Here is a 27,977-nt window from a genome sequence, read left to right on the forward strand (position 1 = left end):
GCTCGGAGAGCTCGGCTTGATGGCATGGTCGGTGGGGCCCGGGGCAGTGGGAGCTCAAGGCCTCACCCACAGCAGCTGGAACTTTACTTGAGACGCCTTGCCCAACTTCACCTTGGCCCATATGGTGGCGGCAGTGGAGTTCTCAGTTTAGAAATCAACTAAGATTCAGGGAGGTTGCAAGTAGCTTGCCCAAGGTCACCCGTTTGAATGGACCCTTGAAACTAACAGTATTTAAGGCAAAGCTTCTCTCATATAAACAACAGCGGCACCACAAGTCTGCTTGTGAAAAATGCAGACTCTCCAGGTAGGGCCCAGTAATCAGCATTTAATATGCTCCTCAGGTGATTCTTACTCAGGCTAACGTTCATGCAGCACCTGCTCTAAAAGATGATTGCATCTCATTATATGACGCTTTTCCCCTCATCCTTGGGGCAGAACCTCTTCAAATGTTTACTGAATGAAGGGACAATCGATGCCTGATTACTGGGGCTCAATAAGCCTCTGCCATTTCTGCTCATGAACACCTAAAGGGATGGAAATTCACCAACTGTCAGGCCTGAAAAACTCTGGTGCAAATTCATGCTGGTTCACAAATTTTTATCTAGATATAAAATGCAGGGGAATTAGGGCATTATTAAAATCTAAATTGGCAAAAGCCTAGCTCACTGCTGAATGCCAGAGGATTCTATGAAACACTGTTCTAAAATATGTCTGGACCCATGAAAGTTTCTAAATACAAGTGCTATGACTCTTGGCATTAAATAATTCTGCCAAGCAAAATGTGTGACTCCCACTTTGCAAAAATCAAAGTGTGATACTGGATCTTTCAGCTTCAAGAAGGGAGGAGCGGAATGGAACTCCTCTTGGAGGTGCAAGCTGAACGTGGCTTCCTTTCCCTCCTGGTAGAGGTGGCAGGAAAAGGCCAGGTGGAGAGAGGCCTGGAGGAAAAGCACTGCAGGGGAGGCTCTCTTGCCTTCCGCAGACCCTCCATGCATTTGATCCACATTTACAGGATGCCGATTGTGTACCCGGCACTTTGTGACACATCGTGGGGATGGAAGCCAACTATTCTAGGCACAAGGAACTTCCAGGATGAAATGGAATGATGCTAATAAAGGTGTGGACAGGCTTTCTCTGAGAGGTGACACCTGAAGTAGGAGTGGGCATCTGAGAAGCCACTGTGGGAGGGAGGGTCCTCCTAGGGAGAGAGAGGGGTGTGGGCAGAGGCTCCCCACAAAGCCCAACTCAGCCAAGTCACCAGCACAACGGGTCAGTTCCCTCCAAAACACCTCTAGGCCTGCCCTGTCCTCCTCACTGTCACCAGTGGATGCCACTCTCCTCCTACCCACACGGCCTCCTCTCTCTCCAACATACCACTCAGGGCCTCAGCCTGTGTCACTGCCCCTGCCTGGGTCCTCTCTCTCCAACATACCACTCAGGGCCTCAGCCTGTGTCACTGCCCCTGCCTGGGTCCTCTCTCTCCAACATACCACTCAGGGCCTCAGCCTGTGTCACTGCCCCTGCCTGGGTCCTCTCTCTCCAACATACCACTCAGGGCCTCAGCCTGTGTCACTGCCCCTGCCTGGGATGCCCTTTCCAGCTCTGGCCCTGGCTGGCTCTGCCTCATCCTATAGAATTCAGCTCCAGTGTCTCCTCCTCAGCAAGGCTGTTCCCAAGCTCTGGAATAAACACCACCCCAACCAACACCTAGGCCCTCATTGCACTCCTGTGAGCTGTGTCTCCTCTTCACACTAGATTTTGAGTCTCACGAAGGCAGGGCGGGCTGTGTTCTCATTGTGGCACGGTCAGGCACAGGAAGTGACACACAGCCGGTGTGTTTAATAAATACCTACTCAACGAACAAATGAAGACAAAGTGTGGCTACTTGGGCTCAACTGAGTGGGGGAACCGGGAGCACCCCACCCATTCAAGGCCCACCACTCTCCTTTCCAAGGGAGCCCCAGAGGTGCTCTGGGCCTCTGGGGAGCACTCAGAACATACCACTGGTTGAGGCAACTCCTAGGCTTTTCTAGCCCTAAATCCCAGTTAGCACACAGAAAGGAGCAAAAGCAGCCAGGTCCAGCCGAGACAGCCGACACCCACCTAGTGGGGTGTTGAGGCAGACGCACTGCAAGTCAAACCAGTAGTTTTCCACATCCTGCATCGAGTTCAGGACATAGAGGCGCCTCTCGAAGGGCCGGCTGCTGCGGGCCAGGTTGTAATGTGGGTCACAGATGGTGGTGTCAACAATGACTGCATTCTTCTTCAAGAAGATAAAGACCTAAGGGGAGACACCAGACAGGGAGAACCCACATTGGGTTTGGCTGCTTGGAGACCGTTTTAACAATCAGAATTTCCTTCATTTGGGCTTGAGGGACATTACCTGATCTTTATCCTGAAACTTTTCGGTGGGACCAAACTGTAGCAGCCCCATGTAGCACAGCCTCTGAAGGTTCTCCACCACCGAAAAAATGTAACGCCTAGAAAACAGAGGGGGCGGGAGGTTCCCATCACACCACACTCGCAGCCGGCCGCAGGGGTCTGCATGTGGCGTGAGGGGTGCGACTTCTTCTCTTTTCCACCTGGTGGTCACTGGAGGACCAGCCTCAAGCCCACACTGCACTGAGGCCCAGAACTACCCAACCTAACACCTAACCAGGGCCACAGGGATCAGCCCGACACTGGGGATTTGATTTGGAAAGTAAAAGTAATGAAACGGAAAAAAAATTCCGATACTTGCAGACACTAGCAGCAGATTTTACTTTAAAAGAACCTTCAAATCAAGTAATAAAATGTACCAGCCCATACTTCATTAATATTAATAACTTACTAAAAATCTTGAGTTTTTGCAAGCTGGAAGTTAGAAACCTTTTCCTCTTCCTGGTGAATGATGGCTCAGAGCCCTGACTTTAGGGTTTGTTTGGACCTGCGACCACTCTGGGTCAGGTTCAATGGCCTCACCTCTTGTACAGAAGCTGCTGCCGAATGGGCCTGGGGAGAAAGCGGATCAGCGTGTGCTTCTTCAGCGGGTCGTTCAGAAATTCCTCTAGGTTGTCCACCTGAAGAGGTGATGTGCAGGTTCAGCTCGCCCTGAGGGCCAGGGCGACCTGCAAGAATCTTGAAAAAGTGCTCGCCACTATTTTCTGAGCATAGTGTCCCTGAACCTGCCCACTGGGCTCTCCTTCCTGCCCCACCAAGTGCCCCTGCATCTCTGCCTTTGGCCTCGCTGCCCCTCCCCTCCAGCCCATCTACCACACTGCAGAGGGCAATAAACAGGTGCCCTCATACCCTGCTGGTGGGCATATAAATTGCTAAACCTTTCCCGGGGGCAACATTAGAATATATACATTTATATTAAACAAGAAAAGATGAGATAGAGAACATGTGTTCCTTTTGAAGCCAGTGATTCTGCTCCTATCCTTACCCAAAGGAAAAAATGCTGGAGCCGCCAATCTATGTCTACCCAAAAGGTACTCATCAACATGTCGTAATAAATACCTACTCAACAGTAGCAAGAAAGTGGAATTTAAATGTCCAAAAATAGAAAATATTATGGTTAAATAAATTAGACACATAAGAATACTATGAATCTACTTAATATCAAGTCTAAAAAGTTAATGATGCAAAAAATACGAAACATTCTTTAGTCAAAAGCACAGACAATAAAAGAGTGAATATAGTTTCAATTCGATTTTTTTTTTTTAAAGGGAGATCACACACACACCTGTGTACATACAAGTATGGCATAGCAATAAAAGACTACAAAAAACTTACCAGGAAGATAATTACTTAGTGGTAATTACCTCTCTGAGTGATACAGTTATGGGTAATTTCTATTTTATCTTTCTCTATTTACCAAATTTCTAAAAACAACATGTTTTGGCCGGGTGCAGTGGCTCACGCCTGTAATTCCAGCACTTTGGGAGGCCGAGGCGGGGCGGATCACGAGGTCAGAAGATTGAGACCATCCTGGCTAACATGGTGAAACCCCATCTCTACTAAAAATATAAAAAATTAGCCGGGCGTGGTGGTGGGCGCCTGTAGTCCCAGCTACTTGGGAGGCTGAGGCAGGAGAATGGCGTGAACCCAGGAGGCGGAGGTTGCAGTGAGCAGAGATCGCGCCACTGCACTCCAGCCTGGACGACAGAGCAAGACTCTGTCTCAAAAAAAAAAAAAAAAAAAGTTTTATTGTTGTAATATAATTGTCTATCTTTCTGTCTACCTACCTACCAATAGATCCATTTAGAAGAGCGAGTCTTTAAAGTATTTACCCCTGTCAACCACCCACCCATCCACCCACCAAATCATCTTTCTAATCGAATCTAGTCTAATCTATCTCGAACAAATCCTTAAAGTATTTTCCCTTGACTGAGCATCTGCCTCTCCATCTATCCACCCATCCATTCATCTGGGCAACCCTGGGTCTTCAAGTATCCTCCCTTGCCCAGATGAGTGTAGGCCCTCCAGCCCAGAGCTGAGGGACCAGTCCTGTGATGATGGCTCCTGTCACCAATACCTTGTAGCTGACTTGCACAATCTGGATGAAGATGGAGAGGGGAAGGCAGAGGAGGATGTCACTGACAAGAGCCCAGCCAAAGCCGAAGTCCCTGTGGACTGGGAGTGGGGGGATGTAGCGCATCCACGAGGCATCGTCCACATACACTAGGAAAAAACGCACGGTTACCCCTGGCAGCCAGGATCCCAGTCACCATGGTGACACATGGTAACATCATCTCCCAGGAGGTCTTGGTGTCCTTACCCCTAACTTGAGGAAAACTCTACTTGTCAGGCAGGAAGGAAGATGAGGAAGAAAGCCTGCAGGTTCAGGAAGTGTGGATTATGTTTCCATTTGGATCAGAGGCTGCAGCCAGTTTATATAAGGAAAAGGAACTATCATGTTTCTCCCTGGATCCTACTACTGGGCCTGCCAGCCCCAGGTGCAGGAGTGGCAGGGGCCTCTCACCTGTCTCCGTGGCAAGCTCCACTTCAGCCTCCCAGGTGACACCGTCTTGGCTGCCTTTAGATGGGGCTTCAGAGCAGGCCTCCCAGGCACTTCCAGAGGAGGACGGCCGGACGCCTGCCCTGCCTGACTCCTGCTTTATCGTTCTCCGTTCACTGATGAAGCTTGGCTTCTCCACGGTGTTGCTGGCAGGGTGCCCGTAGATGAGGTACCACAGAAACATGTGGACCACCCGCAGGCGAGGCATTTTGGGCAGAAACCCTAGAGAACGCCCCAGTCCAGGAACTAAAGCAAGAAAGGGAGAGAGCAGTGCTTGAAAAATCCCATACTGAATTCAGTTTAATTCATTAAAAAATGATTGAGTGCCACTATGTGCCAGGGGCCAGAAAGATGGCAAATATTCTTACTGTCTTAGAGCTTACTTTCTAATGGGCAAGAACTGATAATAAAATATAGTATCTAAAATAGCCCATCAGATGAAAACAGCTGGTGCATAAAATAAAGCAGATGGGAGGAGGGCTGCAATTCTACAAAAGGAGAGGCCTCACTGGGGAGCCTTAGAGTGAACTCCAGTTGGTGAAGGAGCTGCCAGCAGTGTAGAACCCTTGGGGCATGCCTACAGGGCAAATGCAAGGGGCCTGAGGTGGGGGTGTGCCCTGCATATTCCTGAAAGGGGAAGTGGTGCAAGGAAGCAGAGTGCAGGACCTATGGCAGGAGGGCAACAGAGCAGGGAACCAACAAGGAGGGTGGGAAGGCTTGGATGCCTCTCCACATCACATGTTGGCATGTAATCCTCAGTGCTGGTGGTGGGGCCAGGTGGGAGGCGTCTGGGTATGGGTGATCCCTCATGGCTTGGTGCCATCCTCATGAGATCTGGTTGTTTAAAAGTGTGTGGCACCTCCCCCAACTCTCTCTCTTGCTCCTGCTTTTGCCAGATGATGTGCCTGTCCCCCTTCACCTTCTGTCATGGCTGGAAGCTTCCTGAGGCCTCAGTAGAACCCAAGCAAATGCTGGCACCATGCTTCCTATACAGCCTGTAGAACTGTCAGCCAATTAAGCCTCTTTTCTTTACAAATGACCCAGCCTCGGGTATGCCTTTATAGCAGCATAAGAAAGGCCTAACAGAAGGCCTGAGAAGCTACTGGATAAGGATTTCTGGCTTGATGAGAACTGTGCCAAATATTCCATAATCTCAGTTTTTGTTGTTTGTTGTTGTTTTGAGACAGAGTCTCGCTTTGTTGCCCAGTCTGGAGTACAGTGGCATGATCTCAGCTCCCTGCAACCTCCACCTCCCTGGTTCAAGCAATTCTCCTGCCTCAGCCTCCCAAGTGGCTGGGATTGTAGGCACCACACCCAGCTAATTTTTGTATTTTTAGTAGAGACGGGGTTTCACCATGCTGGCCAGGATGGTCTCGATCTCCTGACCTCATGATATGCCCCCCTTGGCCTCCCAAAGTGCTGGGATTACAGGCGTGAGCCACCACACCCAGCCATCTCAGTTCTTTTAAAGGGGCTTATTTCTTTGTTGATACAAATGCGCTGTTGCTTGGTTTTCCCAGTGAGAGATGACGGCTGTGTGAGGAGGTAGGCACAGCAAGAGAGTGCAGGACAGGCAGTCAGAAGGCCCACCCGAGGAACACCCACGCTGCCCCTGGTCCATTCGAGTGCAAATGCTGCCTAGTTGCACGCACTCACGCTGCTGTTCCTCTTTCACCTGTGCCTTCTAACAGGGAAACCTTGAGAGTAAAGGCCACACTGTGGGGATTCCACTTGGAATCCCTGGGTCTGCTGTGTCCTGGACCTGACGCTGCCTGACAGACAGCCGGGCCCCGGTGAGTCAAGTTTGCCCTCCTTCCTGAACCAGCACATGTGCCGTGGCCCAGAGAGGAGCTGAACATCCTGATTATAATGCTATCGCCACCTGCCTTGCTTAGCACAAGTTTAGAAATGAGGGATGAGGGAACCCATCAGTGCTCCAACTCTGAGGAAATTATAGGAGCACTCAGACTCATCAATGACTGTGCTGCCAGGAGATTTGTCGAGTTGGGACAGGGAGAAATTTTCTGTAGTTTGTAGAATGTTCCAGCTCAAGGACATTCAGCAGAAGAAATTAATCTTTCCTCATATTGGGATCTAGCAGGATTTCATCTGAGTCTCTCTAAAGCCTTGTAAGGTATGGCAGGCAGAATTGTTCCCATTTTTGCAGATAGGCAAACAGATGCTGGAAGAAGTTATGCGGCCAGAGTAACAGGATCCAGCCCACAGCTCAGACACGATTCTTCTGACTGCGGGTCGGAGCTCAAATGGGGAGGACCAAGTGCCTCAAACATTGTCATACAAACAACAAATCAAATGTAACTAAACACAGAAAAGAAGCTGCAGCTTACCTACAATGGGGTGATAATTTCTAAGCGGGGTTATGCCCATTTTATTATCACTTTTTTTCATCCGTCCACTTTCTGATCTAGAGGAAGCACTCAGCTGAGAGTCCCCTGATCCACTTGGGCCCTCTTTTCCTTGACTGTCTTCTTCTGCCTCCCCTTGGGGCACTGGAGGCTGGGAAGTTTTAACCCTGCAGTTCAAATAAACATGCAATAATGTACTGAGAAAATCAAGGGCTAAGAGAAAAGACAGAGTCTGTCTGCATGAATCAGATACAGCCTCTTGGCCTGGGGGTTTCAAATTCTACTCCCTGTAGGGGCCAGGGAGATGATGCAAACAAAATGTCAGGTCACTGAAACTTTTGGGGGTGGTGGGGATTGTGGGGCCCTGGAGAGGGCACCCCCACTTACGGGTGCTGCCTTGTGAGAAAGGGAACCCAATGTGCTAGATCTTTGGACATGTGCATCAACGCTAGAAGTCAGGAATTATATGAGAAATTAACCAGCAACTGATTCAAAGTATGTGTGGCCAATACTTGGCAGATCCCACAAACTAGCATGTGCAAGCCAAATCAGCCCTCTGCCTGCCTGTGAGAGTTTCTAGTTGAGACACAGCTGAGAACTTTCTCCCTCCCCTGAGTTTTCTCTCAGCTCATTACATGGTTTATGAACAAAATTAGAAAAGATCTGAGAAAGGCAACCAGAATCACTGTGAGCCATTATGAGACTGAGTGAGTGTCAGACATCAGAGGCCTATGATGGGGAATGCTCTGTCCACACTCTATCAGACAGAATAAAGACCATTAGGACTTTTTTTCCCCCCTAAAGAATCCTGAAATTGGTCCTTATTGAGACTAGGAGATCATGAACCATGAACTCCAAACCAACAAATTCACTGATCCATGCAGGTATAAAGAAAGGGCTCTTCTGGATTGCTGTAGACTGACACACAGGCCTGGCAGCCTTGTTATGGGTTCTTCCTGGGCACCTCCACTTGCCTGTTGGCTGTGCTTGAATTGGAGATCCGGAAGCGGACCTGCTCGATGGCACTTCTCACCAGAGGGTCGTTCTGGTCCATGGATGGGTGCACCACCAGATCCACCTGGAGAGAGAGGTTGGAGCATCCCACAGGGTGAGGGAAGAGCTGAGGAAGACTTGGTTCCACAAGTCGATTCCTAGTGGAACCTCAGTCATACCTGTTTTCATTAACATTTCCAAAACACGATTAGGAGATCGAAACAAAATTTGTTGCTGAACAGTTTGCTGGTACAGCTACTGGCGGCGAAATTCCTCAAGTGACCAAGCGATCAGGCTCTGCCATGGGTGCCCGGGCTGCTCAGCCCCACTGAGGAATCTGGCCTGGACACAGAGCCGTCCCCCTGCAAGTCCCTCACTGGGCTGTCACAGCCCACTGGTCTCTGTTGCTACCTGGTGGGCTGCTCCGTGCCCCCTTCCCACTATCTGAGAATTTGCCAGTTGCTTGTGAGTCCTGAGGGCTTCCATCTGGAAAAGGTAAGCGGCTTTCATTAATCTACCCTTGCTGAGAGTGCTGTCATGGGACTCCTGCCAGGCGCACATCCAAACAAACCGGCAGAGGATTTAGAGCTGCTTTTGTTGTTTTACCTTTTCCAAGCTACTGAAGCTCAACAGTTAAGGTGGTTATCATTTCATGAGAGATACACAGGATGAAAAACAGACTGTGTGGAAGGGAAGTAACTTGAATGCCCAGCAGGGAGAGGTGGAGTGGGGCAGGGTGTGTGTGAGCACACCAGCCATGTTGTGGCAGGTGAGGACGGCCAGGCCCCCAGGGAGCCAGGCTTCTTGCCTGTGTCTGCTGAGGCCGGGGACAGCAAGGTCAGGCTGTCTGAGCATCCACTCTGGCCAGCAGCTTCATGCTGAACATGGGCTCAGAAAGATCTGGAAATGGGGCAGGAAGCAACACCCAGACAAGGGCTCCCGAACGCCACACTTGGCTCATTTTCTCCCGATCCTCATTTGTGAAATAAGGACCACCCCGCCCCCACACCCAACCACCAGCTTTGTGGTTTTGTGAAGCTCAAATGAGACACAGTAAGGCAACATTTCAGAGAATTCAAAGGCAAGGAAAAATATACAGCATTCACATTGCCCCACTTTCCGGGCAAGACACAGGAGCAAAGGCAAAAGACTGACACAGGCGCACCAGCTCCAGCAGATCAAAGGCTGCCAGCAGCACATGCTCTGGGTGCCAGAGAAAGTCCTGCCTGGAAACCTACGTTGGTACTAGAGTCACATGCACATGATGGAAGCCCTTTCCAGCCAGAAAAACCAGCTACTGTAGTGGGACCTTGTGGCAAGAGGCCTGGGCACTTTCATTTTTGAGGTTATGTGGCCCCCCATGCTTACCCGCTGCCCCCATCCCTCGCCCACTCCCTCCAGCAATGCCTGGAGACACAGCTGATGCCTATGCCTGCCTGTCTCTCCCTAACCCTAGACTGGAGGGTGGGGGGGTTCCTGTCTTCAGTGACTGCACTCTTTGAAGATCAACAGAAATCGAAGGCACTGCTACTACTGGCCTGCAGTTTTTCTTGGCCTTCACTGAGAGAGGTCAGCACAGGAACCCACTGCCACTGCTCAGGGAACAAGTGGCAGGCTGGTGGGGAAGTGGGGAGCAGGGGGCCAGGGGACATTATTGTTTTATTTTTAAAATACTTATAGCAGATATAAAAACTGATGAGGGCTGTCAATGTGGAAAGGATAGACACTGTTGTTTCTTAAGTTTTTTGTACTGCTCTGCAGTTTTCAAATTTCTCAAAAAATAAAAGCAGAAAAGCAAAAATGACCTTGCTAGCTTATTAAGAAAACAAAAATATCAATGCAGAGCTTTCTTAAAGCAGAGATTTAAAATGCAGTCAGAAGAAAAGGTCAGGAAATTACGAGTGACTGTCCCCACACAACCATTCCCTTTGGCCCTGGTGCCTGGCTGTACCATCACAAATGACCCTGACCGTGAAAAACGTGTGCCTTAGAATGTCTGTGAAGCTGCTGAGCTACAGTTGCTATGGGAATGCATCCCCCTCAAACTTCAAATTTTACAGAAATAGGTATGTCAAGGCAGAAGAGATGTACTGCTCCCATCGGATAACCCGGCAGCGCATCCTCACTGACTCGATGCCATCGCTTCCTCTGGGATGTTGCCTCAGCTCTCCGAGGAAAGCATTCTTGCTGCTTAGTCTAAATTTCCCACCTAAATGTTATTCCATTTGTCCCGCAATGACTGAACTTCAATATGCCTCCGCCTGCCTTCTGCTTCTTCAAGGCTGACCGCAGGGCTGGATGCCTGCATAGCTGCTGCTTGGAGTTGACATGCTTTACAATCCTAGCAAGTTTTTGCTCTTCTCTGTTTCCAGCTAACCCGTATTCCCCAAATCAGGAGACATAATGGGAAATTCCAAGTCACTGGTAATAAAGCAACTACCAGGATACAGCAATGACAAGAGAAGCTAGACAAAAACTTCCAACAGCACGAGGCTGGGTCTGGGCATCGGGGGAGGCCCTGGTTACCTTCTTCTTGATGCCATCTTGAATGACGGTGGTCCGATACAATCGCAAGAGACCTTCCTCAGACAGGTTCCGCACCAAGCGGACAATGGACTTCTTGCAGCACTTGGTGGACACGCCTTCCTGCTTCTCCTGATCCATGATCATCTTCTGAATCCTGGATTCACAAAATAAGCAGATAACACTCCCAATCTCAACGTGGAAGGCCTTCCTCAACCCAGGCAACAGAGACATGCCTCACGGTACCCAATAGAAACAGGTAAAGATCAAAGGGGGTTTCCCCACCCTGGAAAGACTGATTTCTTGAGACGTTAATGATTGTTTCCCTCTGTGGCAAATGTATCAGGTAAGGACAAGCCACCAAAGACAGCAGCTCCACAGCTGAGCCTTTCACTGGCAACTCAAGAGACTACGATTTGAGATCATGATGGCAGGGAAACTGGGCACCATGATAGAAACCTGTCTTCACCAAGTCGAATGCTAATCTAACACCCAGATAAGGGCTGCTGTGGTTTATCACTAGCCCCTAAGACCTGAAGTGCGTTTTGTCTTCTCTCTGGATACATCTTCCTCTAGGTCTTACTGAGTTACTGTGGTGATCTTTCTAGATCACTGATCACAGAATGCAGGGCCAGTGGGTGTGGTGGCTCACGCCTATAATACCAGCACTTTGGGAAGCCGAGACGGGCAGATCACTTGAGGTCAGGAGTTCGACACCAGCCTGGCCAACATGGTGAAACCCCGTCTCTACTAAAAATACAAAAATTAGCCAGGTGGGTGCCTGTAATCCCAGCTACTCAGGAGGCTGAGGCAGGAGAATTGTTTGAACCCAGGAGGCAGAGGTTGCAGTGAGCCGAGATTGCATCATGCACTCTAGCCTGAGTGTCAGAGTGAGTGTCCATCTCAAAAAAAAAAAAAAAAAAAAGAAAAGAAGATAGAATGCAGGGCCAAAAGGGACATTAGGAATACCTAGCTAAACCTCTCATGGCTCAGAGGTGAACAAGGTGACAGTGTATGCAGATGGTCCCTACCCCCTCCCATTCAGTCCTCGTTAGACACAGAGTATGAGGAAGAAGCCATGTCCCTGATGGAGGGTAAGGCTCCTCCTCACCGAGTGGCTCTCACATTGGGTGCCTCAGAAGCCTTGAAGATGCCACCAAGGAGGTGGTGGTGATGGGAGCTTACAAGAACCACATCAGAGTTCAGAGCCTCTACTCCATCCCAAACACAGAAGCTCTACTTGTGTCTCTTGTTTTTTTCTCCTCTAGAAGACTCTATTTGCGCAAAATGCACCACAGAGAACTAAAAGTCTGGAAGTAATGCTACTACCCGCTTAAGTGTCTCCATAGCCCTTCTGCAGCAACCATCTTCCAGGTAAGGAAAAGACAAACCCACTTTCCCTGTGACTTCTTCTTCCTGCTCAGTCATTTTCTCTCTGTCTAGCATGCTGATATTCCTCAGTATATGCTCCTTTTGAATAAGAGTAAATTAAATCCTCCCTATCGCAAAGGAACAAGATGAGAATCTACACAGTGGGACAGAGATTTGAATGCCCCTCAGTGGTGTCCACGGCTTGTGATGACCAACTGGTAGGAGGATTACTGTTAGTGCAAGCAGACAGACAGACGGACAGCTCCTTACGTGAATAAACTCTCGATTAAGCGAAGATTGGTGACAGCTTCTATGATCAGATTCCTGCGTTTCAGCAGTCGGTAAGTTTCGTGTGGTTTGTCTTGGCTTGAGCTGTGCCTCCCGGTCTTCAGGGAACTGCTACTCTCCTAGAACAGAGACCGAAAGCACAAGATGCAATGGGCTAGGCAAAGCTTGGGGACCATGCACCACTCCTGTGGGTGCGCTGGCCCTCTTCAAGAAACTTCTACTCCCATCTTTCAAGAAGGGAAGCCAAGAAGCCTGTTCTCCTACACAGAATCCCACTACTCTACCATCTCAATGCTTTGAAAATCAAAGACAATGGCCAGCAGACGACCCCGGGCCACTTTATGAAGATCAGCTGGTTTCAGGACAGAACTCAGACGCATCTACTCCAGCAACTCCTGAAAAGGTGGAAGGCGTTCCCTCAATTCCCCCTTGGTTCTCCCATAGAGGAATGGAAGAAACTGACGTACGGACAATTACATGCCAGGTATTGTTGGGCTTTTTTCATCAAAAACTCTTAACACTTTTATCATCATAGTTCCCATTTTACAGAAGAAGAAACCAGGGCTCTGTGTGGCTAACTTTCCAGGGTCTCATGGGGAGTGAACGTGCCAGGATGGGGCCTCTGACTCCAGATGGAAGAAGCCAGGGAAGTCTCTGGGCAAAAAGTGACATGAGGTAGAGGGGGGCTCTTGAGTTCAGAACAGGTTTCCTCGAAGAAAATTAGGATGAGTGGAGATGCTTCCTCTTCTATCCCCGCTAAATCGTCTACTTCTCTTGTAATGTCTTTCTCTCTTAATGAGCTTAAAATGAACCTGTTTCACCCAACACTGGATCAAAATGTGAAAGCCCAAATGTGAACCCTATATGGAAAAGAAATCCTAACTCTAATACACATCTTGTGAATCACTGGACCCAAGTCAATGCCTTATGGTAACCCCAGGGCATGTTCTGCTTGTCACCTCCCAGCTTGGAGTAACACTTTCAGGAAATGAGAAAGCGCCCAAGGAGGTCACTCGGTGATGGTGTCTGAACGGCCAAGCCCCAGCCCACTTCCCTGCCCACTGTGGGAGCTCCGGGCAAGACACAGTTCTTTGCTGAAGGGGGAAAGAATCAAAGATTCAAGAAGAGTCCCAAGAGGGGCAGAAAGTCTTTTGTTCACCCTTGTGTTTCAGGGTGAAAAGTTTGGGGGAAAACCACGAGTGAATCTAGCCAGTTTCCATGGGGCTGCTGGACAGCAAAGGGAACGTGCTCTGCCAAGAGCCTCCCTGCAAACAGTGGGTGCCATTCTTCTCAGCAAGGATATGGGGAGGACCACGGTGCTGCCATTACTCTGGGAATGGACTTCCATCAGAGAGAGGAAGAGCTGAACTAGGAAACAAGTCAGGGACTTTAAGACCTGGTGGGAATGCACAGAGGTGCAAAGGGGATAGCAGGGGGAAGAAGGCAGGCGGGACTCTAGGGAAGCTGCTGGGCTCCACTGCTGGCAGGCCCGGTCTCCCTGGTTAGAAACAATGCCAATCCTGACTCCACAGAGAGTTGTAGCATCCAATGAACAGAAAAGGCCTGAAAGGGTCTAGAAAAAAATCAACGCCACGCCCCATCACCTCTGCCATAGGAACACTTCCAAAGCACAAGCCTCCATTCCAGAAAGGGAGAAGCGGTGTAGGGTAGGGACTGCGCAGGCAAGTTACTCCATCCTAGGGGCCTCGCTTTCCTGTCACAGACCAAAGCTGACATTGACCTTACAGGGCTGAATGAAACAGCAGTGGTCAGGCGCAGTGGCTCACACCTGGAATCCCAGCACTTTGGGAGGCTAAGGCGGGAGGATCACTTGAGCCCAGGAGTTTGAGACCAGCCTGGGCAACATGATGAAACCATCTCTAAAAAAAAAATACAAAAATTAGCCAGGCACAGTGGCATGTGCCTGCAGAAGAGGAAACCTGCAGTCCCAGCTACTCAGGAGGCTGAAGCAGGAGGATCACTTGAGCTCAGGAGGCGGAGGATGCAGTGAGCCGAGCTCATACCACCACACTCCATCCTGGGCACCACAGCAAGACTCTGTCTCAAAAAAATTAATTAATTAAAAAAATACACAAAGAAACAGCAGCAACACCATCAAAAGCCACCCCAGATCATGCATCTACTCCGTGCTAGGTGCCTCGTTCTCTACTTGGTGTTTCCAAAATACAGGCGGTGGCACTGGCAGTGTCTGAGGTACTGTTATGTCACAAGTGTTGACATGGCATTAGGTGAACCGAATCACATAATGGGAAAGACATCCCTTATCAACTGTCTTTTAATCCTTCCAATTATATTGATGAAAGTACTGGTTTGACTTCACTGTGTCTTTAACTCCTTGATATATAACAGTAACTGGCTGGAATGTACTAATACAGTTTTGACTTTATTGTATCTATTCTATGATTACTTTCTTTTTTATGACAAATGATATTGGCCATTTATCTAAAGCAGAGTTTCTCCACCTTGCCAGTGCTGACATTTGGGCCAGGAAATTCTCTGCTGTGAAGCACTGTCCTGTGTATTGTAGGATGTTTAACAGCATTCTAACCTCTCCCTATTGGATGCCAGTAGCAGCCCCTCCCTAAGTGTGGCACTGAGAACTGTCTCCAGATATTGCCAAATGTCTCCTATGGGTAAATGCCAATCCTGACTCCATAGACAGTTGTGGCATCCAATGAACAGAAAAGGGGTAAAACTGGGTAAGAACCATTGATCTAAATTAGGCATACAGGTTTCCCTCTAAAATAAATCTAACTGAAAAGAATAAGCTGTTGGAAATGAATAAGCCACTGGGTGGATAACCATGCAGACAATCTCTGCGTAGGGCCCAGGCTGCGTGAGGGCGGTGTGTAAATAAGCACAGCGCTACTGCCTGGGAAGCACAGCCGGGCCTCGGCACGCAGCACTCTCGCTGTGGATGATTCCACTGTGATCATGTGATTCCTAAGCACAGAAACGATGAGGCCACAGGCTCCTTCTCGGAGACAACTCCCTCCCTCTGCATGCACTGACCTTTGGGTTTTCCACCCGGACCTCCTCGATCACAGCTATGTCACCACTGTTGCTGTCCGCACAGTGGGACACAAAGGACACGTTGGGTTCTGAGACGTTGCTGGTATCTAAGAGGTTGTCCCTGCTGGCAAGGCTCTGGCAGGCTCTCTCTTCAGCAGCTCCTGGGAAGGAGGGTGGCTGCTTTTTCAATGGGTGTAGGTTTACAACTTTCCACCCACCTGTGGTGGAAGGAAGAGATAGAACAATTCAAGGGGGAGACCAGGAAGGCATTCATGCTTGGCAGTCAGACCAGACCCACACAGGCCAAAGGATTCTGCTGAGAGTCAGTTGAAAGGTGAGGGAAGTGGACCAGCAGCAGCTTGGGCCCCTCCTTTTGGCCTCTCATCTGCAGCAGGGTTTCTCCACCTGGCCAGTGCTGATGTCTGGGCTGGGTAATTCTCTGCTGTCAGGGGCTGTCCTGTGTATTGTAGGATGTTAAACAGCATCCTGGCCTCTACCTACAAAATGCCACTAAGAGTCCCTCCCTAAGCTGGACATTTAACAATGTCCCCAGGGGGCTCAGAGCTGGGTACTAGATTTGCAAACGTGTCAACAGCACCACTGTCTAGGCATTTAAAAAAAGTTTTCTATAACTAAACTAAAAACTTGCAGGAGTCTTAGACTGTTGGAGGGGAGGGGGCAGAGGAAGCTTATGAAATTCCATCCTTTAATAGTAAAAACAAGCAAACAAAACATGTGCCACGAAGAAATGATTTGCAAGCAGCCAAACCCATGATGATGTGGTACAAATGACAGTGTCAGGCCTCTCATTAGGACGGCACCAAGGGCAACCGCAGGTGTCTGCTGAACTGAAGGGGTGTTTCTTGCAGGTGCCCAGCAGTGCAGTGCACGCAGCCCCTGCCCACCCCACGCGCTCCCTACCCTTGGTTGGGGTGGAGTGATGAGGCTGGGTCTTGGGCCGGAGGTTCGCAGAGGCTCTTGTGTCCTTCTGGGACCCTCTGCCTCTCCGCTTGCTGCTGCTCCTCTCCTCCTCACTGTCCGACTCAGAGAGGAAGGTGTCCTCGCCTTCAGGCAGAAGCGACTCCTCCTGCATAGACGCTAGGCTCACGGTGGTCAAGAGCTCGCTGCGGGCCTTCTCTCTTTGATACTGCCGGCTTAGGTCGCTCTCCTCTGCAAACACGCAGGAAATGTACTTGGTGGTTCGCTGCCGACCTTCGTCTTCCATGAATCCCTAGAGGGAATAAGATGTGTTTATCCCAATGCAAAGAGGGCATCATACCCACAGGGGTTCAGGTGGTCTGTGGCGTCTATTTCCTTATTGGCTTTCTTCTGTTTCTCCTGTCTTACTGCCTGGGCCCTGGGTTGGGCACCACTGATGCTCCCTCCAGGCTCTTCTTCTCTGTAATCCCCCAGGTCTTCCTTCTACAGAGATCCTTCTCTGAAGTACAACCCTGAATGTGTGTCTGCTCTATGAGGCTATGAGCTTCTCAGGGACAGGGCCCTGACTTAACCTTCCATATAGCCCCAGTGCCTGGGACAGGACGTGGCCCACACAAAACAGACAGTAAGCAGCAAGCATTTGTGATGCAGACTGAAAAGTTAGACTGTGGAATGTGAGCTCCACTTAGCCACTGCCATGAGGATCTGTGGACTGGGCATCAGTGATCCACACCCATTTTAACTTCTAGAACAGGGCAAGGGGCTCTTCCCAGGGCCTTTGATAGGAAAAGAGTAACATCTAGGTACCACCACATGCCAGGGATGGGGCTAAGTGTGCTGCAGTCATTCACCCAACTATAATACTGCCTTCCAGCCAGATGACCAGATGGTGAGCAAGACGAGAGTGGCATGTCAGGGGCTGAGACCACAGGTCTGAATTACAAAAGAGTGCCAGACAGGCATAGCTGGCCAATTCGATGTCCCCAGGTGCCAGGCAAGTAACACGCATAAGAAGGAGGGCCAAGTGGGGATGGTGGAACCCTGGAGAGCACTGCTTTGTCTGAAGCAGGTGGACAGAAAGTGGCCAGCCCCAGTTGACTGTCCCCACATGGGAGTAGGCTCCCGGGGTGGCCACATCACCTTCTGACTTTTTTTTCTTTTTGAGATGGAGTTTCACTCTTGTTGCCCAGGTTGGAGCGCAATGGCGCCATCTCGGCTCACTGCAACCTCTTCCTCCTGGGTTCAAGCAATTGTCCTGCCTCAGCCTCCTGAGTAGCTGGGATTACAGGCATGCACCACCACACCTGGCTAATTTTTTGTACTTTTAGTAGAGATAGGGTTTCACCATGTTGGCCAGGCTGGTCTCAAACTTCTGATGTCAGGTGATCCACCTGCCTCGGCCTCCCAAAGTGTTGGGATTACAGGTGTGGGCCACCATGCCCGGCTACTTTCTGACTTTTCAAAGCTGACAAGTCATTCAATTCTTAAAAAGTGAAGACAAACAGGAACTACAGTGAAGGCAAGACATAACACGGCTATGGGCTGCACTCAGCCCCGGGGAGGCCATTTGACTCCTTGACACAGATGTCAGGCCATCGAGTCTTCTGACTGAGATGCTCGTTCGCAAATACACTGCACGCACCTCCAAAGACGAGTGTTGGGGGAAGGCTCATGATGTTACCTTGACAACTTTGAATCTTTGAAGAAGTCGGCACAGCATTCTTGCTTCTAGTTTTCCCACATTCATAGCCACTCGGATTTCAGCTTGGGAAATTCCTTTCGTGCCTCTGCGCTCAACTGTGAGAAACAATACACATGAACCCAAACCGCTGCAAAGGAGCTGTTCTGCACAAGTCAGTTTCCAGCCCACTTTTTCAGCAGACATTTCAATGCTGTGAAATTAACAGACAGAACAAAACATACGCCATTTCTCTCCCTTATCCTCCCAAGCGTGCTTCCCTCCCAACCCTCTGAGTAATATACTATACTAGGCTAGTAATACTAACAGCTAATGTTTGAATGCTTACTATCTCACGGCCCCATGTTAAAATACTAAATGTCAGGTGATCAACAGCTGAAATACTAAAATGCAGGAACCCAGTAGGTTTTACCCAATGGCAGGAAATTAGCCCTTTCGCATGAATGAACTGTTTCAGATAAATGAAATTGACCTCTTTAAGAAGCATCAAAATAATTTTTAATTCAGAACTTTTCTTAATGTGTATTCTTCATTTCCCAGTATTTCTTGATAGACACAGAGGCATTGCGGACACTGACTACTGCAGTGTTTTGTAAGAGTCGTGCAAGCAAGGACTTTGAAAGGAGATGGTATTCCTCAGCCCTGGAGTAAATGACTCACAGACCACTGGCCCCCACTGTTGCTGTGTGTAGCTTGTCTACTCCTGGGCTGTCACAAGCTGGTGTATGTCAGGATTGTGAGTATATCTGCCGCTCAGAGGCCCTTTAAATGCATCCTATTAAGCTGGAACTAAGAACTCCAGGAAGGAGCCGGCTTAGGAACTGGGAGGTGGGCAGGGAGTCCCAGCAGTAAAGCACACGAGCTGCAAGGCAGACTTGGTTGCAAAGCTCTTTGACTTTTCAGAAGTATCTTCCTCTTGGCCGGGTGCAGTGGCTTACTCCTGTAATCCCAGCACTTTGGGAGGCCAAGGCGGGCAGATCACGAGGTCAGGAGATCCGAGACCATCCTGGCTAACACGGTGAAACCCCGTCTCTACTAAAAACACAAAAAAATTAGCCGGGCGTGGTGGCAGGCGCCTGTAGTCCCAGCTACTCAGGAGGCTGAGGCAGGAGAATGGCGTGAACCTGGGAGGCGAAGCTTGTAGTGAGCTGAGATCATGCCACTGCACTCCAGCCTGGGCGACAGAGTGAGACTCCGTCTCAAAAAAAAAAAAAAAGAAGTATCTTCCTCTTTATTTCCTGATGCGATAGGCTTGAGGCTGCCTAGTAAAATCAGTCTGAATAAAGGAGGTTTGCTATGTTGTACACGTATAAAAATAAGCAGCAGAATGAAGAGAGACGACTAGGATGTGTTCCTATACTGATCTAGCAACATGCTAAAAAGTAGAGATGAAAGGGCTAGCCAGGTGCAGTGGCTCAAGCCTGTAATCCCAGCACTTTGGGAGGCCGAGGCGGGTGGATCACCTGAGGTTAGGAGTTCGAGACCTGCCTGACCAGCATGATGAAACCTTGTCTCTACTAAAGAAATAGAAAATTAGGCCGGACGCTGTGGCTCACGTCTGTAATCCCAGCACTTTGGGAGGCCGAGGCAGGTGGATTACAAGGTCAAGAGATCGAGACCATCCTGGCTAACATGGTGAAACCTCGTCTCTACTAAAAATACAAAAAAATTAGTGGGGCATGGTGATGGGCACCTGTAGTCCCAAGTACTCGGGAGGCTGAGGCAGGAGAATGGCGTGAACTCGGCAGGTGGAGCTTGCAGTGAGCCGAGATTACACCACTGCACTCGAGCCTGGGAGCCAGAGTGAGACTTCATCTCAAAAAAAAAGAAACACAAGATTAGCCGGGCACAGTGGTACATGCCTGTGATCCCAGCTACTTGGGAGGCTGAGGCAGGAGAATCACTTGAACTTGGGAGGCGGAGGCTGCAGTGAACTGAGATGGCGCCACTGCACTCCAGCCTGGGTGACAGAGTCAAACTCCATCTCAAAAAAAAAAAAGAAAAAAGAAAGGGTTAAGGGCAGCATTTCCCCAGCTGTGTTGTGTGGAACCCATTCTGAGGGACGTGAAGGGAGCTACCAAACAGCCCTCCAGAAAGGTTGAACCGACTCAACAGCTCAATCAGATCCCCTGCAGCCACTTCACCTTCTGCTCTGTCTTCCTCCCTGCAGAGACCTGAGGCCACACCACCTATGACACTACGTCACTGATATCCTACACAGAAGTTGGGGGACCTGGGGGAAGGGTTAGGAATGGGAGAGAATGTTTTCTTTGCCCATTCATCATAGATTCCGGGCCTGTGGTAACTCCAGACCAATCTTAGAAAATAACAGGTAGCTCTTGAACCTCTGAATAATAATAGTAATAGCTTTCTTTTTCTCAGTGCTTTCTATGCACCAGGCCCTATAGCAGCCCTTTTAATTTGATGTCATTTATCCTCATAATGTGCTAGTGTGGATGCTCTCACCATGTGATGGTTAACCTTAGGTGTCAATGGGACTGGATTAAGGGATACCCAGATCACTGGTCAGGTTTTATCTCTGGGTGTGTCTGTGATGGTGTTTCTGAAGGAGACTGGTGTGTAGCTCAGTGGACTAAGTGGGACAGATCTGCCCTCCATGCAGGCAGGCACCATCCAATCAGCCAGGGGCCCAGACAGAACAAGAAGCCAGAGGAAGGCGAACTTGCCCTCTCTCTCTTCTGGAGCTGCAGCCCCCTCTTCTGCTGCTCTTGGCCATCAGAACTCCAGGCTCTCCAGCCTTAGGTAACTGGGACCTGCCCCCATGACTTCCCTAGTTCTGACGCTTCCCTGGGCCTCCAGCTCACAGACGAGCTAGTGCGACTTCTCAGCATTCATAATTGCATGAGCCAATTACCTTAATAAGCTCCCTCTCATATATCTATGTTTATTTTTCCTACTGATTCTGTGTCTCCGGAGAACTCTAAGATGCCTGCTTTTACAGATGAGGAAATGGGACTCAGAGACCTCATTAAAGGCATATGGCTAAGTGGCAGAGCAAGGATTCAAACTCCAATCTGACCTCGAAGCCTAAACCCTTCTGGAGAACCAAGGCACTTCCCATTGTATTACATTCTCTATAGCAGAGCTCTCTCTCGACATGTGGGCAAAAAGCTTCTTGACTCAAATTCTCAGGACCCACATCCAAGCTGGCATGGGAACAAGACTTACTGAGGTCGTAGGTCTGTGTGAGCATATCCCGCTCGAACACAATGTCCACTGGAGGCACTGTCTTGGAGATGACCTCCTCGTCCTCGTCATCGTCATGGTCATTCCGTTTAAATTCCTTCAGCAGCTTGAGGCACCGAACCATGACGTCGGTCCCTGGCAACACAAGCACGGGTTTTCCAGCAATGAGTGAAAGCAGCGCTGCGTAGGGGAGATGAGGGGTTCCGAAATATCATAGCACGTGTCGGCAGAGACAGAGATCCCCACAAAGGTCACACACATCACCATGTCTGGACTTTTAAAAATGGCTCATCTTGGGCCACAAGACCTGAAAATGTATTCCATAAAGCTGCTTTTTGTTTTTAGAAGAATGAGTGAAGAAAGCAATGCAAATGGAAGGAATAACGAGGTGCTGTTAGTCCTGTTAAATCAATAGTCACCTTCTCCTGCTGGAGACCAGCTCCATGACAACAGGAGACGTGCCTGTCTCTTCCTGTTCCCTTCCCAGCACCCGGGACATGGCCCACACTCAGGAGGCACACAAGCAGTATTTGCCAAAAGGATGAAAAACATCTTTTTCCTTTTAAGCTAATACTCACTGCCAATAAGGTGTGGCAGCAGTGTAAACGAGCTGTATAACCCTTCTAGAGCATTTCAAGGGGATTTTACAATGATTCCAAGTGTAAACATTTATTCCAAGAAAACAACTCAAAAAGAGGCAAAGCCTATCAGTACTAATAGATCTACTACAGCACTCTTTATCGCATCAGAGCGATCTTATGCATACTACAAAAAAACCAGCAACGGGGGTGGAGGGGTGGCATACCTACCAGCCACCTCACTTTCTGTGGACTAGTGTGTGCATTCAAATCATCACACTGTGTGATGCATCTATATTGCAATCTACAAAAGTAAAACATGGGAAAAAAAATAACAAACTTGTGCCTACGGCTATAACGAGAGAAAGATATATGTATCTGTAGGTAAGAACTAGAAAAGGTACAAGGAAAAATGGGGACTTCTTGATACTTGACATGAGCTAACTCATTTGGTCCCAACAACCCTTGGATGAAGACGCTAGGGAACAGAGGGGTTGAATAACTTGTCCAAGCTCCTGACAGTTTGTAAGTGACGGGAAAAATGACTCAGTCACGGTCATAGGTCTCCAACATGAACACCAAGATATCCTGTGATACGCAACAACCTGGAGTGGGACAACCACCCTGTAAAGATGTTCACGTCTTCATCCCCAGAACCTGTGAACATGTTGCCTTCCATGGCCAAAGGAACTTTGCAGAAGTGATTAAATTAAGGCACTGTGGATTTTTGAGGGTCACTGTTGCCAGGGTGAAGTTAAGAATTTTGAGGTAAGATTATCCTCAATTATCTGGGTGGGCTCAATGTAGTATCACAGAGTCCTCAGGCTGGGGATGGTGGCTCACATCTGTAATCTCAGCACTTTGGGAGGCCAAAGCAGGGAGGATCGCTTGAGCCCAGGAGTTCGACACCAGCCTTGGCAACACAGCAAGACCCAACTCTACAAAAAATTTTAAAAATCAGCCAGGTGTGGTAACATGTGCCTGTAGTCCTAGCTACTCAGGAGGCTGAAGTGAGAGGATTGCTTGAGCCTGGGAGGTTGAGGTTGCAGTGAGCCAAGCTCGCAGCACTGCACTCCAGCCTAGGTGACAGAGTGAGACCCTGTCTCAAAACAAAACACTAAACAACAACAACAAAAAGTCGTTGAAAGAGAGGCAGTAGGATCAGAGTGAGAGACTGGAAGATGCTACACTGTTAGATCTGAAGACAGAGGAAGGGACCACAACCCAGGGAATGCAGGTGCCTCCTAGAAACTAAAAAAGGCCAGGGAATGAATTCTTTTCTAAAGCCTCCAGAAGGAACACTGCCCCGCAAACATCTTGATTTTACCCCAGCGAAAGCCATTTCAGATAGGAATAAATCTGTGTGGTTTGAAGTCACTAGGTTCGTGGTAATTTGTTACAGTAGTCATAAGAATAACAGGGACAGCTTCTCCACCAGCTTTCATCAGCACATCGATGCACAGAATCCTGGGTGCTACGGCAAGGAGTAGGCACTGACGCCGGCCCTGGAGCCCAGCCCTCTATTACAGGACCCTGCCCGTGAAGTGTGAAATGCCATCCCCAACAGCACAGAAGACTGAGGTCCGAGGAAAGTCAGGCCCAACCACCTCCACTCGAGCAAGAAGTTCTTCTGGGGGCAGAGCATGTGGCTTGCAGGTGAAGTTCACAAATAAGCATCTCAGGGCCTGGAACTCAGGAGATGCCTGGAACTCAACAGACCTCAGGAGACACTCTAGTGGGGGCCGGCCTAGGGCAAGTGGCCAGCAGAAGTGGTCCCCAGGCACCAACCCTGTGCTGACCCCTCCACTCCTCACAGCAACAGAAAGTCCCCCAGGGCACGGCTTTTCATTAGAGGCAATCTAAGGCCCCGGCGCAGGCCTGAAGCCTCGGCTTCTGCTGGCTCCCCGCCGCGGCTCCTGCCGTCCCTCTTGGCTCTGCCCTGTGCTCCAGGCCCCTGCCCTGCCCTCTCCTGCAATCCCTCTCTTTCAGAATGGGAGGCTTAAGCAATCAGGAGGGGAAGTATGGGGACAAGGGGACTCTCGGGACTGTGGACATGAGCGAGAACTATCTGAAGGCTCGGGCACTGGGACGGGGTCGCCTGCCAGGCTCCCTTTCTACAAGCAGCACCTCTAGCAGCTGGTGATCAACACACTCAGCACACAGGAAGACAAGACCACCATGCCATTCCCCCCTAGACTGTCCTCTAGACAAGCCCCTCCCAACCCCCACCCCACCATGCTGCTCACACGAGCAACCTATTGCTCCTAATAACATTTATCCATTTATCCATTACTACATTTATCCATTACTACATTTATGACCATTTATCCATTACTACATCCTGGATGCTGTCCTAGGCTCCCTGTGTGCCCTATGAACTGACCCTCACCATGGCCTGAGGAGGTAAGGGTGATCATTCCAGTCACACAAGAGAACACTAAGGAGCTAAGTAATTCACACAAACAAATGCCCCTTTGCCAGTGAGAAGGTGGCATTTACCACGCAGTCTGGCTCTGGAGCCCAGGCTCTAAACCTTTGGTTTAGACGCCCCTGATTCAAAACGTCCCCGTGACTGAGAATAGATGAGTGGCGCGGCACCAGGGACACTGGCTTCTGCCTGAGCAGCAGCACAACACAGCACTTGGGGGAGTCAGACCTGAGGCACCCTCAGCCAGTGGCCCAGCGCTATTTCTTCTCCTTTTAAAGAGGCTGATTGGCTCGGAAAAGATACACAGGACAGCCCTCAAAATAAACACAGGTGGAAGGCAAGAAACGGTACTAGTAAACTCATGACCTCAGTGGGCAAAAAAGAGAAAAAGCCTCATAGTCTTCAAAGCTTCTGATCTTGGCTGGGAGCAGTGGCTCATGCCTGTAATCCCAGCACTTTGGGAGGCCGAGGTGGGCAGATCATTTGAGGTCAGGAGTTTGAGACCAACCTGGGCAACAGAGCAAGACTTCATTTCCATAACAAATACAAAAAATCAGCTATAGGCTTTGGAGGTGTGCATCTGTAGTCCCAGCTACTAGGAAAGCTGAAGCAGGAGGATTGCTTGAGCCCAGGAGTTTGAGGTTGCAGCGAGCTATGATCACACCACTGCACTCCAGCCTGGGCAAGAGTGAGACCCTGTTTCAAACAAAACACAACCAAAAAAACCAAAAAAAACCTTCTTCTCCCCACCAAGTTGGTTCACTGTCCTCACCTCTCTACTAGTGGAGCAACTGACATCCATCCCATCACAGCCTCCAACAAATGGCACAACTACCTCCTGAATAAACGTTCGGAGGGAAGGTAGGGATGAACTTGGGCTCCAGAGCCAGGCAGAGAAGTATTTCCATCTCAAGTTCCATAGCTCCCCATGTCTGTGACTTTGGGGAAATTACTGAGTATGACTCTTTGTTTTCTGACCTGCAAAACGGGATGACAGTGTTCTCTGTCTCACGGGGTTAATGTTAGCATGGCTGAGACAACATCTGTACAGAGGCTGGCATGGAGCAATCCCTCAACATGACCACCCAGCACTTGCTGGGAGCCAGGCACCATGCCAAGGGCGGTACATGAATTAACCCATAAAATCCCACAACCCCAAGGTAGGCAGGCCCCTGTAAGCTCCATTTCACAGATGCGGAAGCTAAGGTACTTGTTCAAAGTGATGGCGCTATGGAGTGGCAGAGCTAGGATGTCAGTCAGCCCAGGCTGCCAGCCTGCAGTGGATACACTTGGCCAGTAGGGGAGTTATTCTGAATAGTAGCACCGGCACCTAGCACAGGGCAGAGGCATGACAAACATCAGTGGCATTAAAGGTGGCGGGCCCCCCCTTATTGTGGGATAAGCCCCGAAGCTGCCCTCTGGTCATGATGGCTTGACTCCTAGAGACTTGTGCGAAGGCGCTCCCCTGCTCTGGTTCTGAGCATGAGGCTCAGCTGTTGGCCATGGAGGCTGAGGGCGATGCCGGAGGACTATGAGCTGTTCTGTGCAACCACAATAGGCATCATCAGCCCCAGAATCCACAAGGCACCCATGACCCGGAGTGGGTGCTGTGGGTGGGCCACATCTGAGGCCGGGCCCAGTGTGAGGCGGCTGTGCTTCCAGGCCTGGAGTGACTCTCCGGATATTTTGGCCATGGGATCTGCGGCTCTGCCTGCCCCACAGGGCATAGCTGATTTCTCTGCTGTGAATCCCAACTGCGCTGACTCTCTTCTGTATCTGCCCGGCAAGTAAGCCCTGTTTTATTTACCCAAGCTGTGTCTGGCTCTGCTCTTTCACAACATGCCAATCACAGACACATTTTCCTTTCCCCATGCCGTCACATATATATATATATATATTTTTTTCTTTTGAGGGAAAGTCTTGCTTTGTCACCCAGGCTGGAGTATAGCAACACAATCACTGCAGCCTCAAACTCCAGGGCTCACACGGTCCTCCCACCTCACCTCCAAGTAGCTGGGACTACAGACATACACCACCACGCTCGGATATTTTTTTTATTTGTTGTAGAGATGGGATCTTGCTATGTCACCCAGGCTGGTCTAGAACTTCTGGCCTCAAGTGACATTCTTACCCTGGCCTCCCAAAGTAGTGGGTTATAGTCATGGGTCACCGAGCTAAGCCTGGTGCACATCTTTCCTTTGAAAAACCTTGTGCTGGAGAGGCAGCCCAGCACTGTGGTGGGGAAGCCAGACTTTCTGCCACAGAGCTGGCTGTGAGCCCTGCTGCTGTGTTGGGTGGGCCTGGACAAGGTGGCTGACCTCCCTCAGCCTCAAGTGTCTTGCCTGAAAACTAGGGCTAGTGACAGTGTTTTGCCTTGTGGGGAGAACGATAAGAGATTAGGCAGGTAAACGACGGAACAGTGTAGTGTGTGCCTTGTGATTCCAAGGGACCATCTGGAAGGAGTTCCACCAGCCCTGTGTGCCTTTCCCACAGTTCTAGAGTTTTACCAGGCTTAGAATTTCAGTTTTTATTATTAAATCCCTCTGGCTCCTATTTGCCTTTTTGAAGGTGCCTGTTCCAGACTACAAGTCAGCTAAAGCCAAAAGCCACAGGGGCAGAGCAAGACCCGAATAAGCGCACGTCATCCAGGGTGAGTGAGGCCTACTGCCCCATTTAAGCTGCCACCTCAGTGACCAGCAATTCCCCTGGGAGGAACTGGGGACTTGCTAATGGCAACCCCTGGTCCCTGGACACAGGTCTTTCTTCCCAGGAACAAAAGGCAGGTGAGATACAACCAGCACCCGCTCATAGGCACGAGGAGTTTCAGGCATTTTAAAGACATGGCATGCAAATATTACCAGTCCAACACAAAGGAATCACATAGATCTTTTGTGTCCAGGATCCAAGATGGACTTCATTCAGACATTCTGAAGTCCCAGAAGAGAAAAAGAGGAGTGACTCCTTAAGGAGTACCTAGTATGAGCCAGCCATTGTGTTCGGTGTTTTTGGAAGCGATTTTACTTACTCATCACGTGGCTTCTGCAAGTTATTATTACCATTTTAAGAAAAAGAAAATTGACACTCAGAGTGGTCATGTGATCTAACCGATGCCTTCCACACTAGGCCACCTGGCTAGGCTAGAATTTCAAATTTCCATCAGAAGCACGATTCATAGTAAAGGAAAAACCAGAGTAGCTGTGAGGCGGAACCAACAGTCTGTGTTTCTCCCATTCCCAGTGAAAAATCCATCTGGCCTCCTGGCAAAATGGCGCTCTCAACTGTGATCAACCCAGGAAAGAAAAGCAAGATGGGAACAAATGAACCCCACAGCAGCTTTCCTCTTTAAGGGTCACAAGCAATGGGAAAGTCCTACTGGTAAGTCAGGCAGATGTCACGTAAATTCAGTGTTACCTCCCCACCACCCCTGCCCAAGACACACACACACACACACACACACACACACACACACACACACACACACACACACACACACACACACACACACACACACACACACGCCTGGCCAGAGGCTGAAAGCATAGAATTCAGGGAA

At 49.5% G+C, this 27,977-nt stretch overlaps 1 protein-coding gene across 1 annotated transcript in view; it reads right to left on the reverse strand.

Annotated features, from left to right (window-relative positions):
- Positions 1-27,977, reverse strand: part of GTF3C1 (general transcription factor IIIC subunit 1) — an 89,860-nt gene that overhangs the window by 30,161 nt on the left and 31,722 nt on the right. Inside the window, 13 exon segments of the mRNA NM_001131080.1 lie at positions 2,104-2,281; positions 2,384-2,480; positions 2,962-3,059; positions 4,517-4,662; positions 4,964-5,245; positions 7,348-7,532; positions 8,340-8,443; positions 10,885-11,038; positions 12,523-12,659; positions 15,574-15,791; positions 16,495-16,804; positions 18,194-18,309; positions 21,401-21,553. Of these exon segments, the coding sequence (NP_001124552.1) occupies positions 2,104-2,281; positions 2,384-2,480; positions 2,962-3,059; positions 4,517-4,662; positions 4,964-5,245; positions 7,348-7,532; positions 8,340-8,443; positions 10,885-11,038; positions 12,523-12,659; positions 15,574-15,791; positions 16,495-16,804; positions 18,194-18,309; positions 21,401-21,553 (2,178 nt within the window).

This window comes from Pongo abelii, chromosome 18 (assembly GCF_028885655.2).
Source record: "Pongo abelii isolate AG06213 chromosome 18, NHGRI_mPonAbe1-v2.0_pri, whole genome shotgun sequence".
Taxonomy (NCBI): domain Eukaryota; kingdom Metazoa; phylum Chordata; class Mammalia; order Primates; family Hominidae; genus Pongo; species Pongo abelii.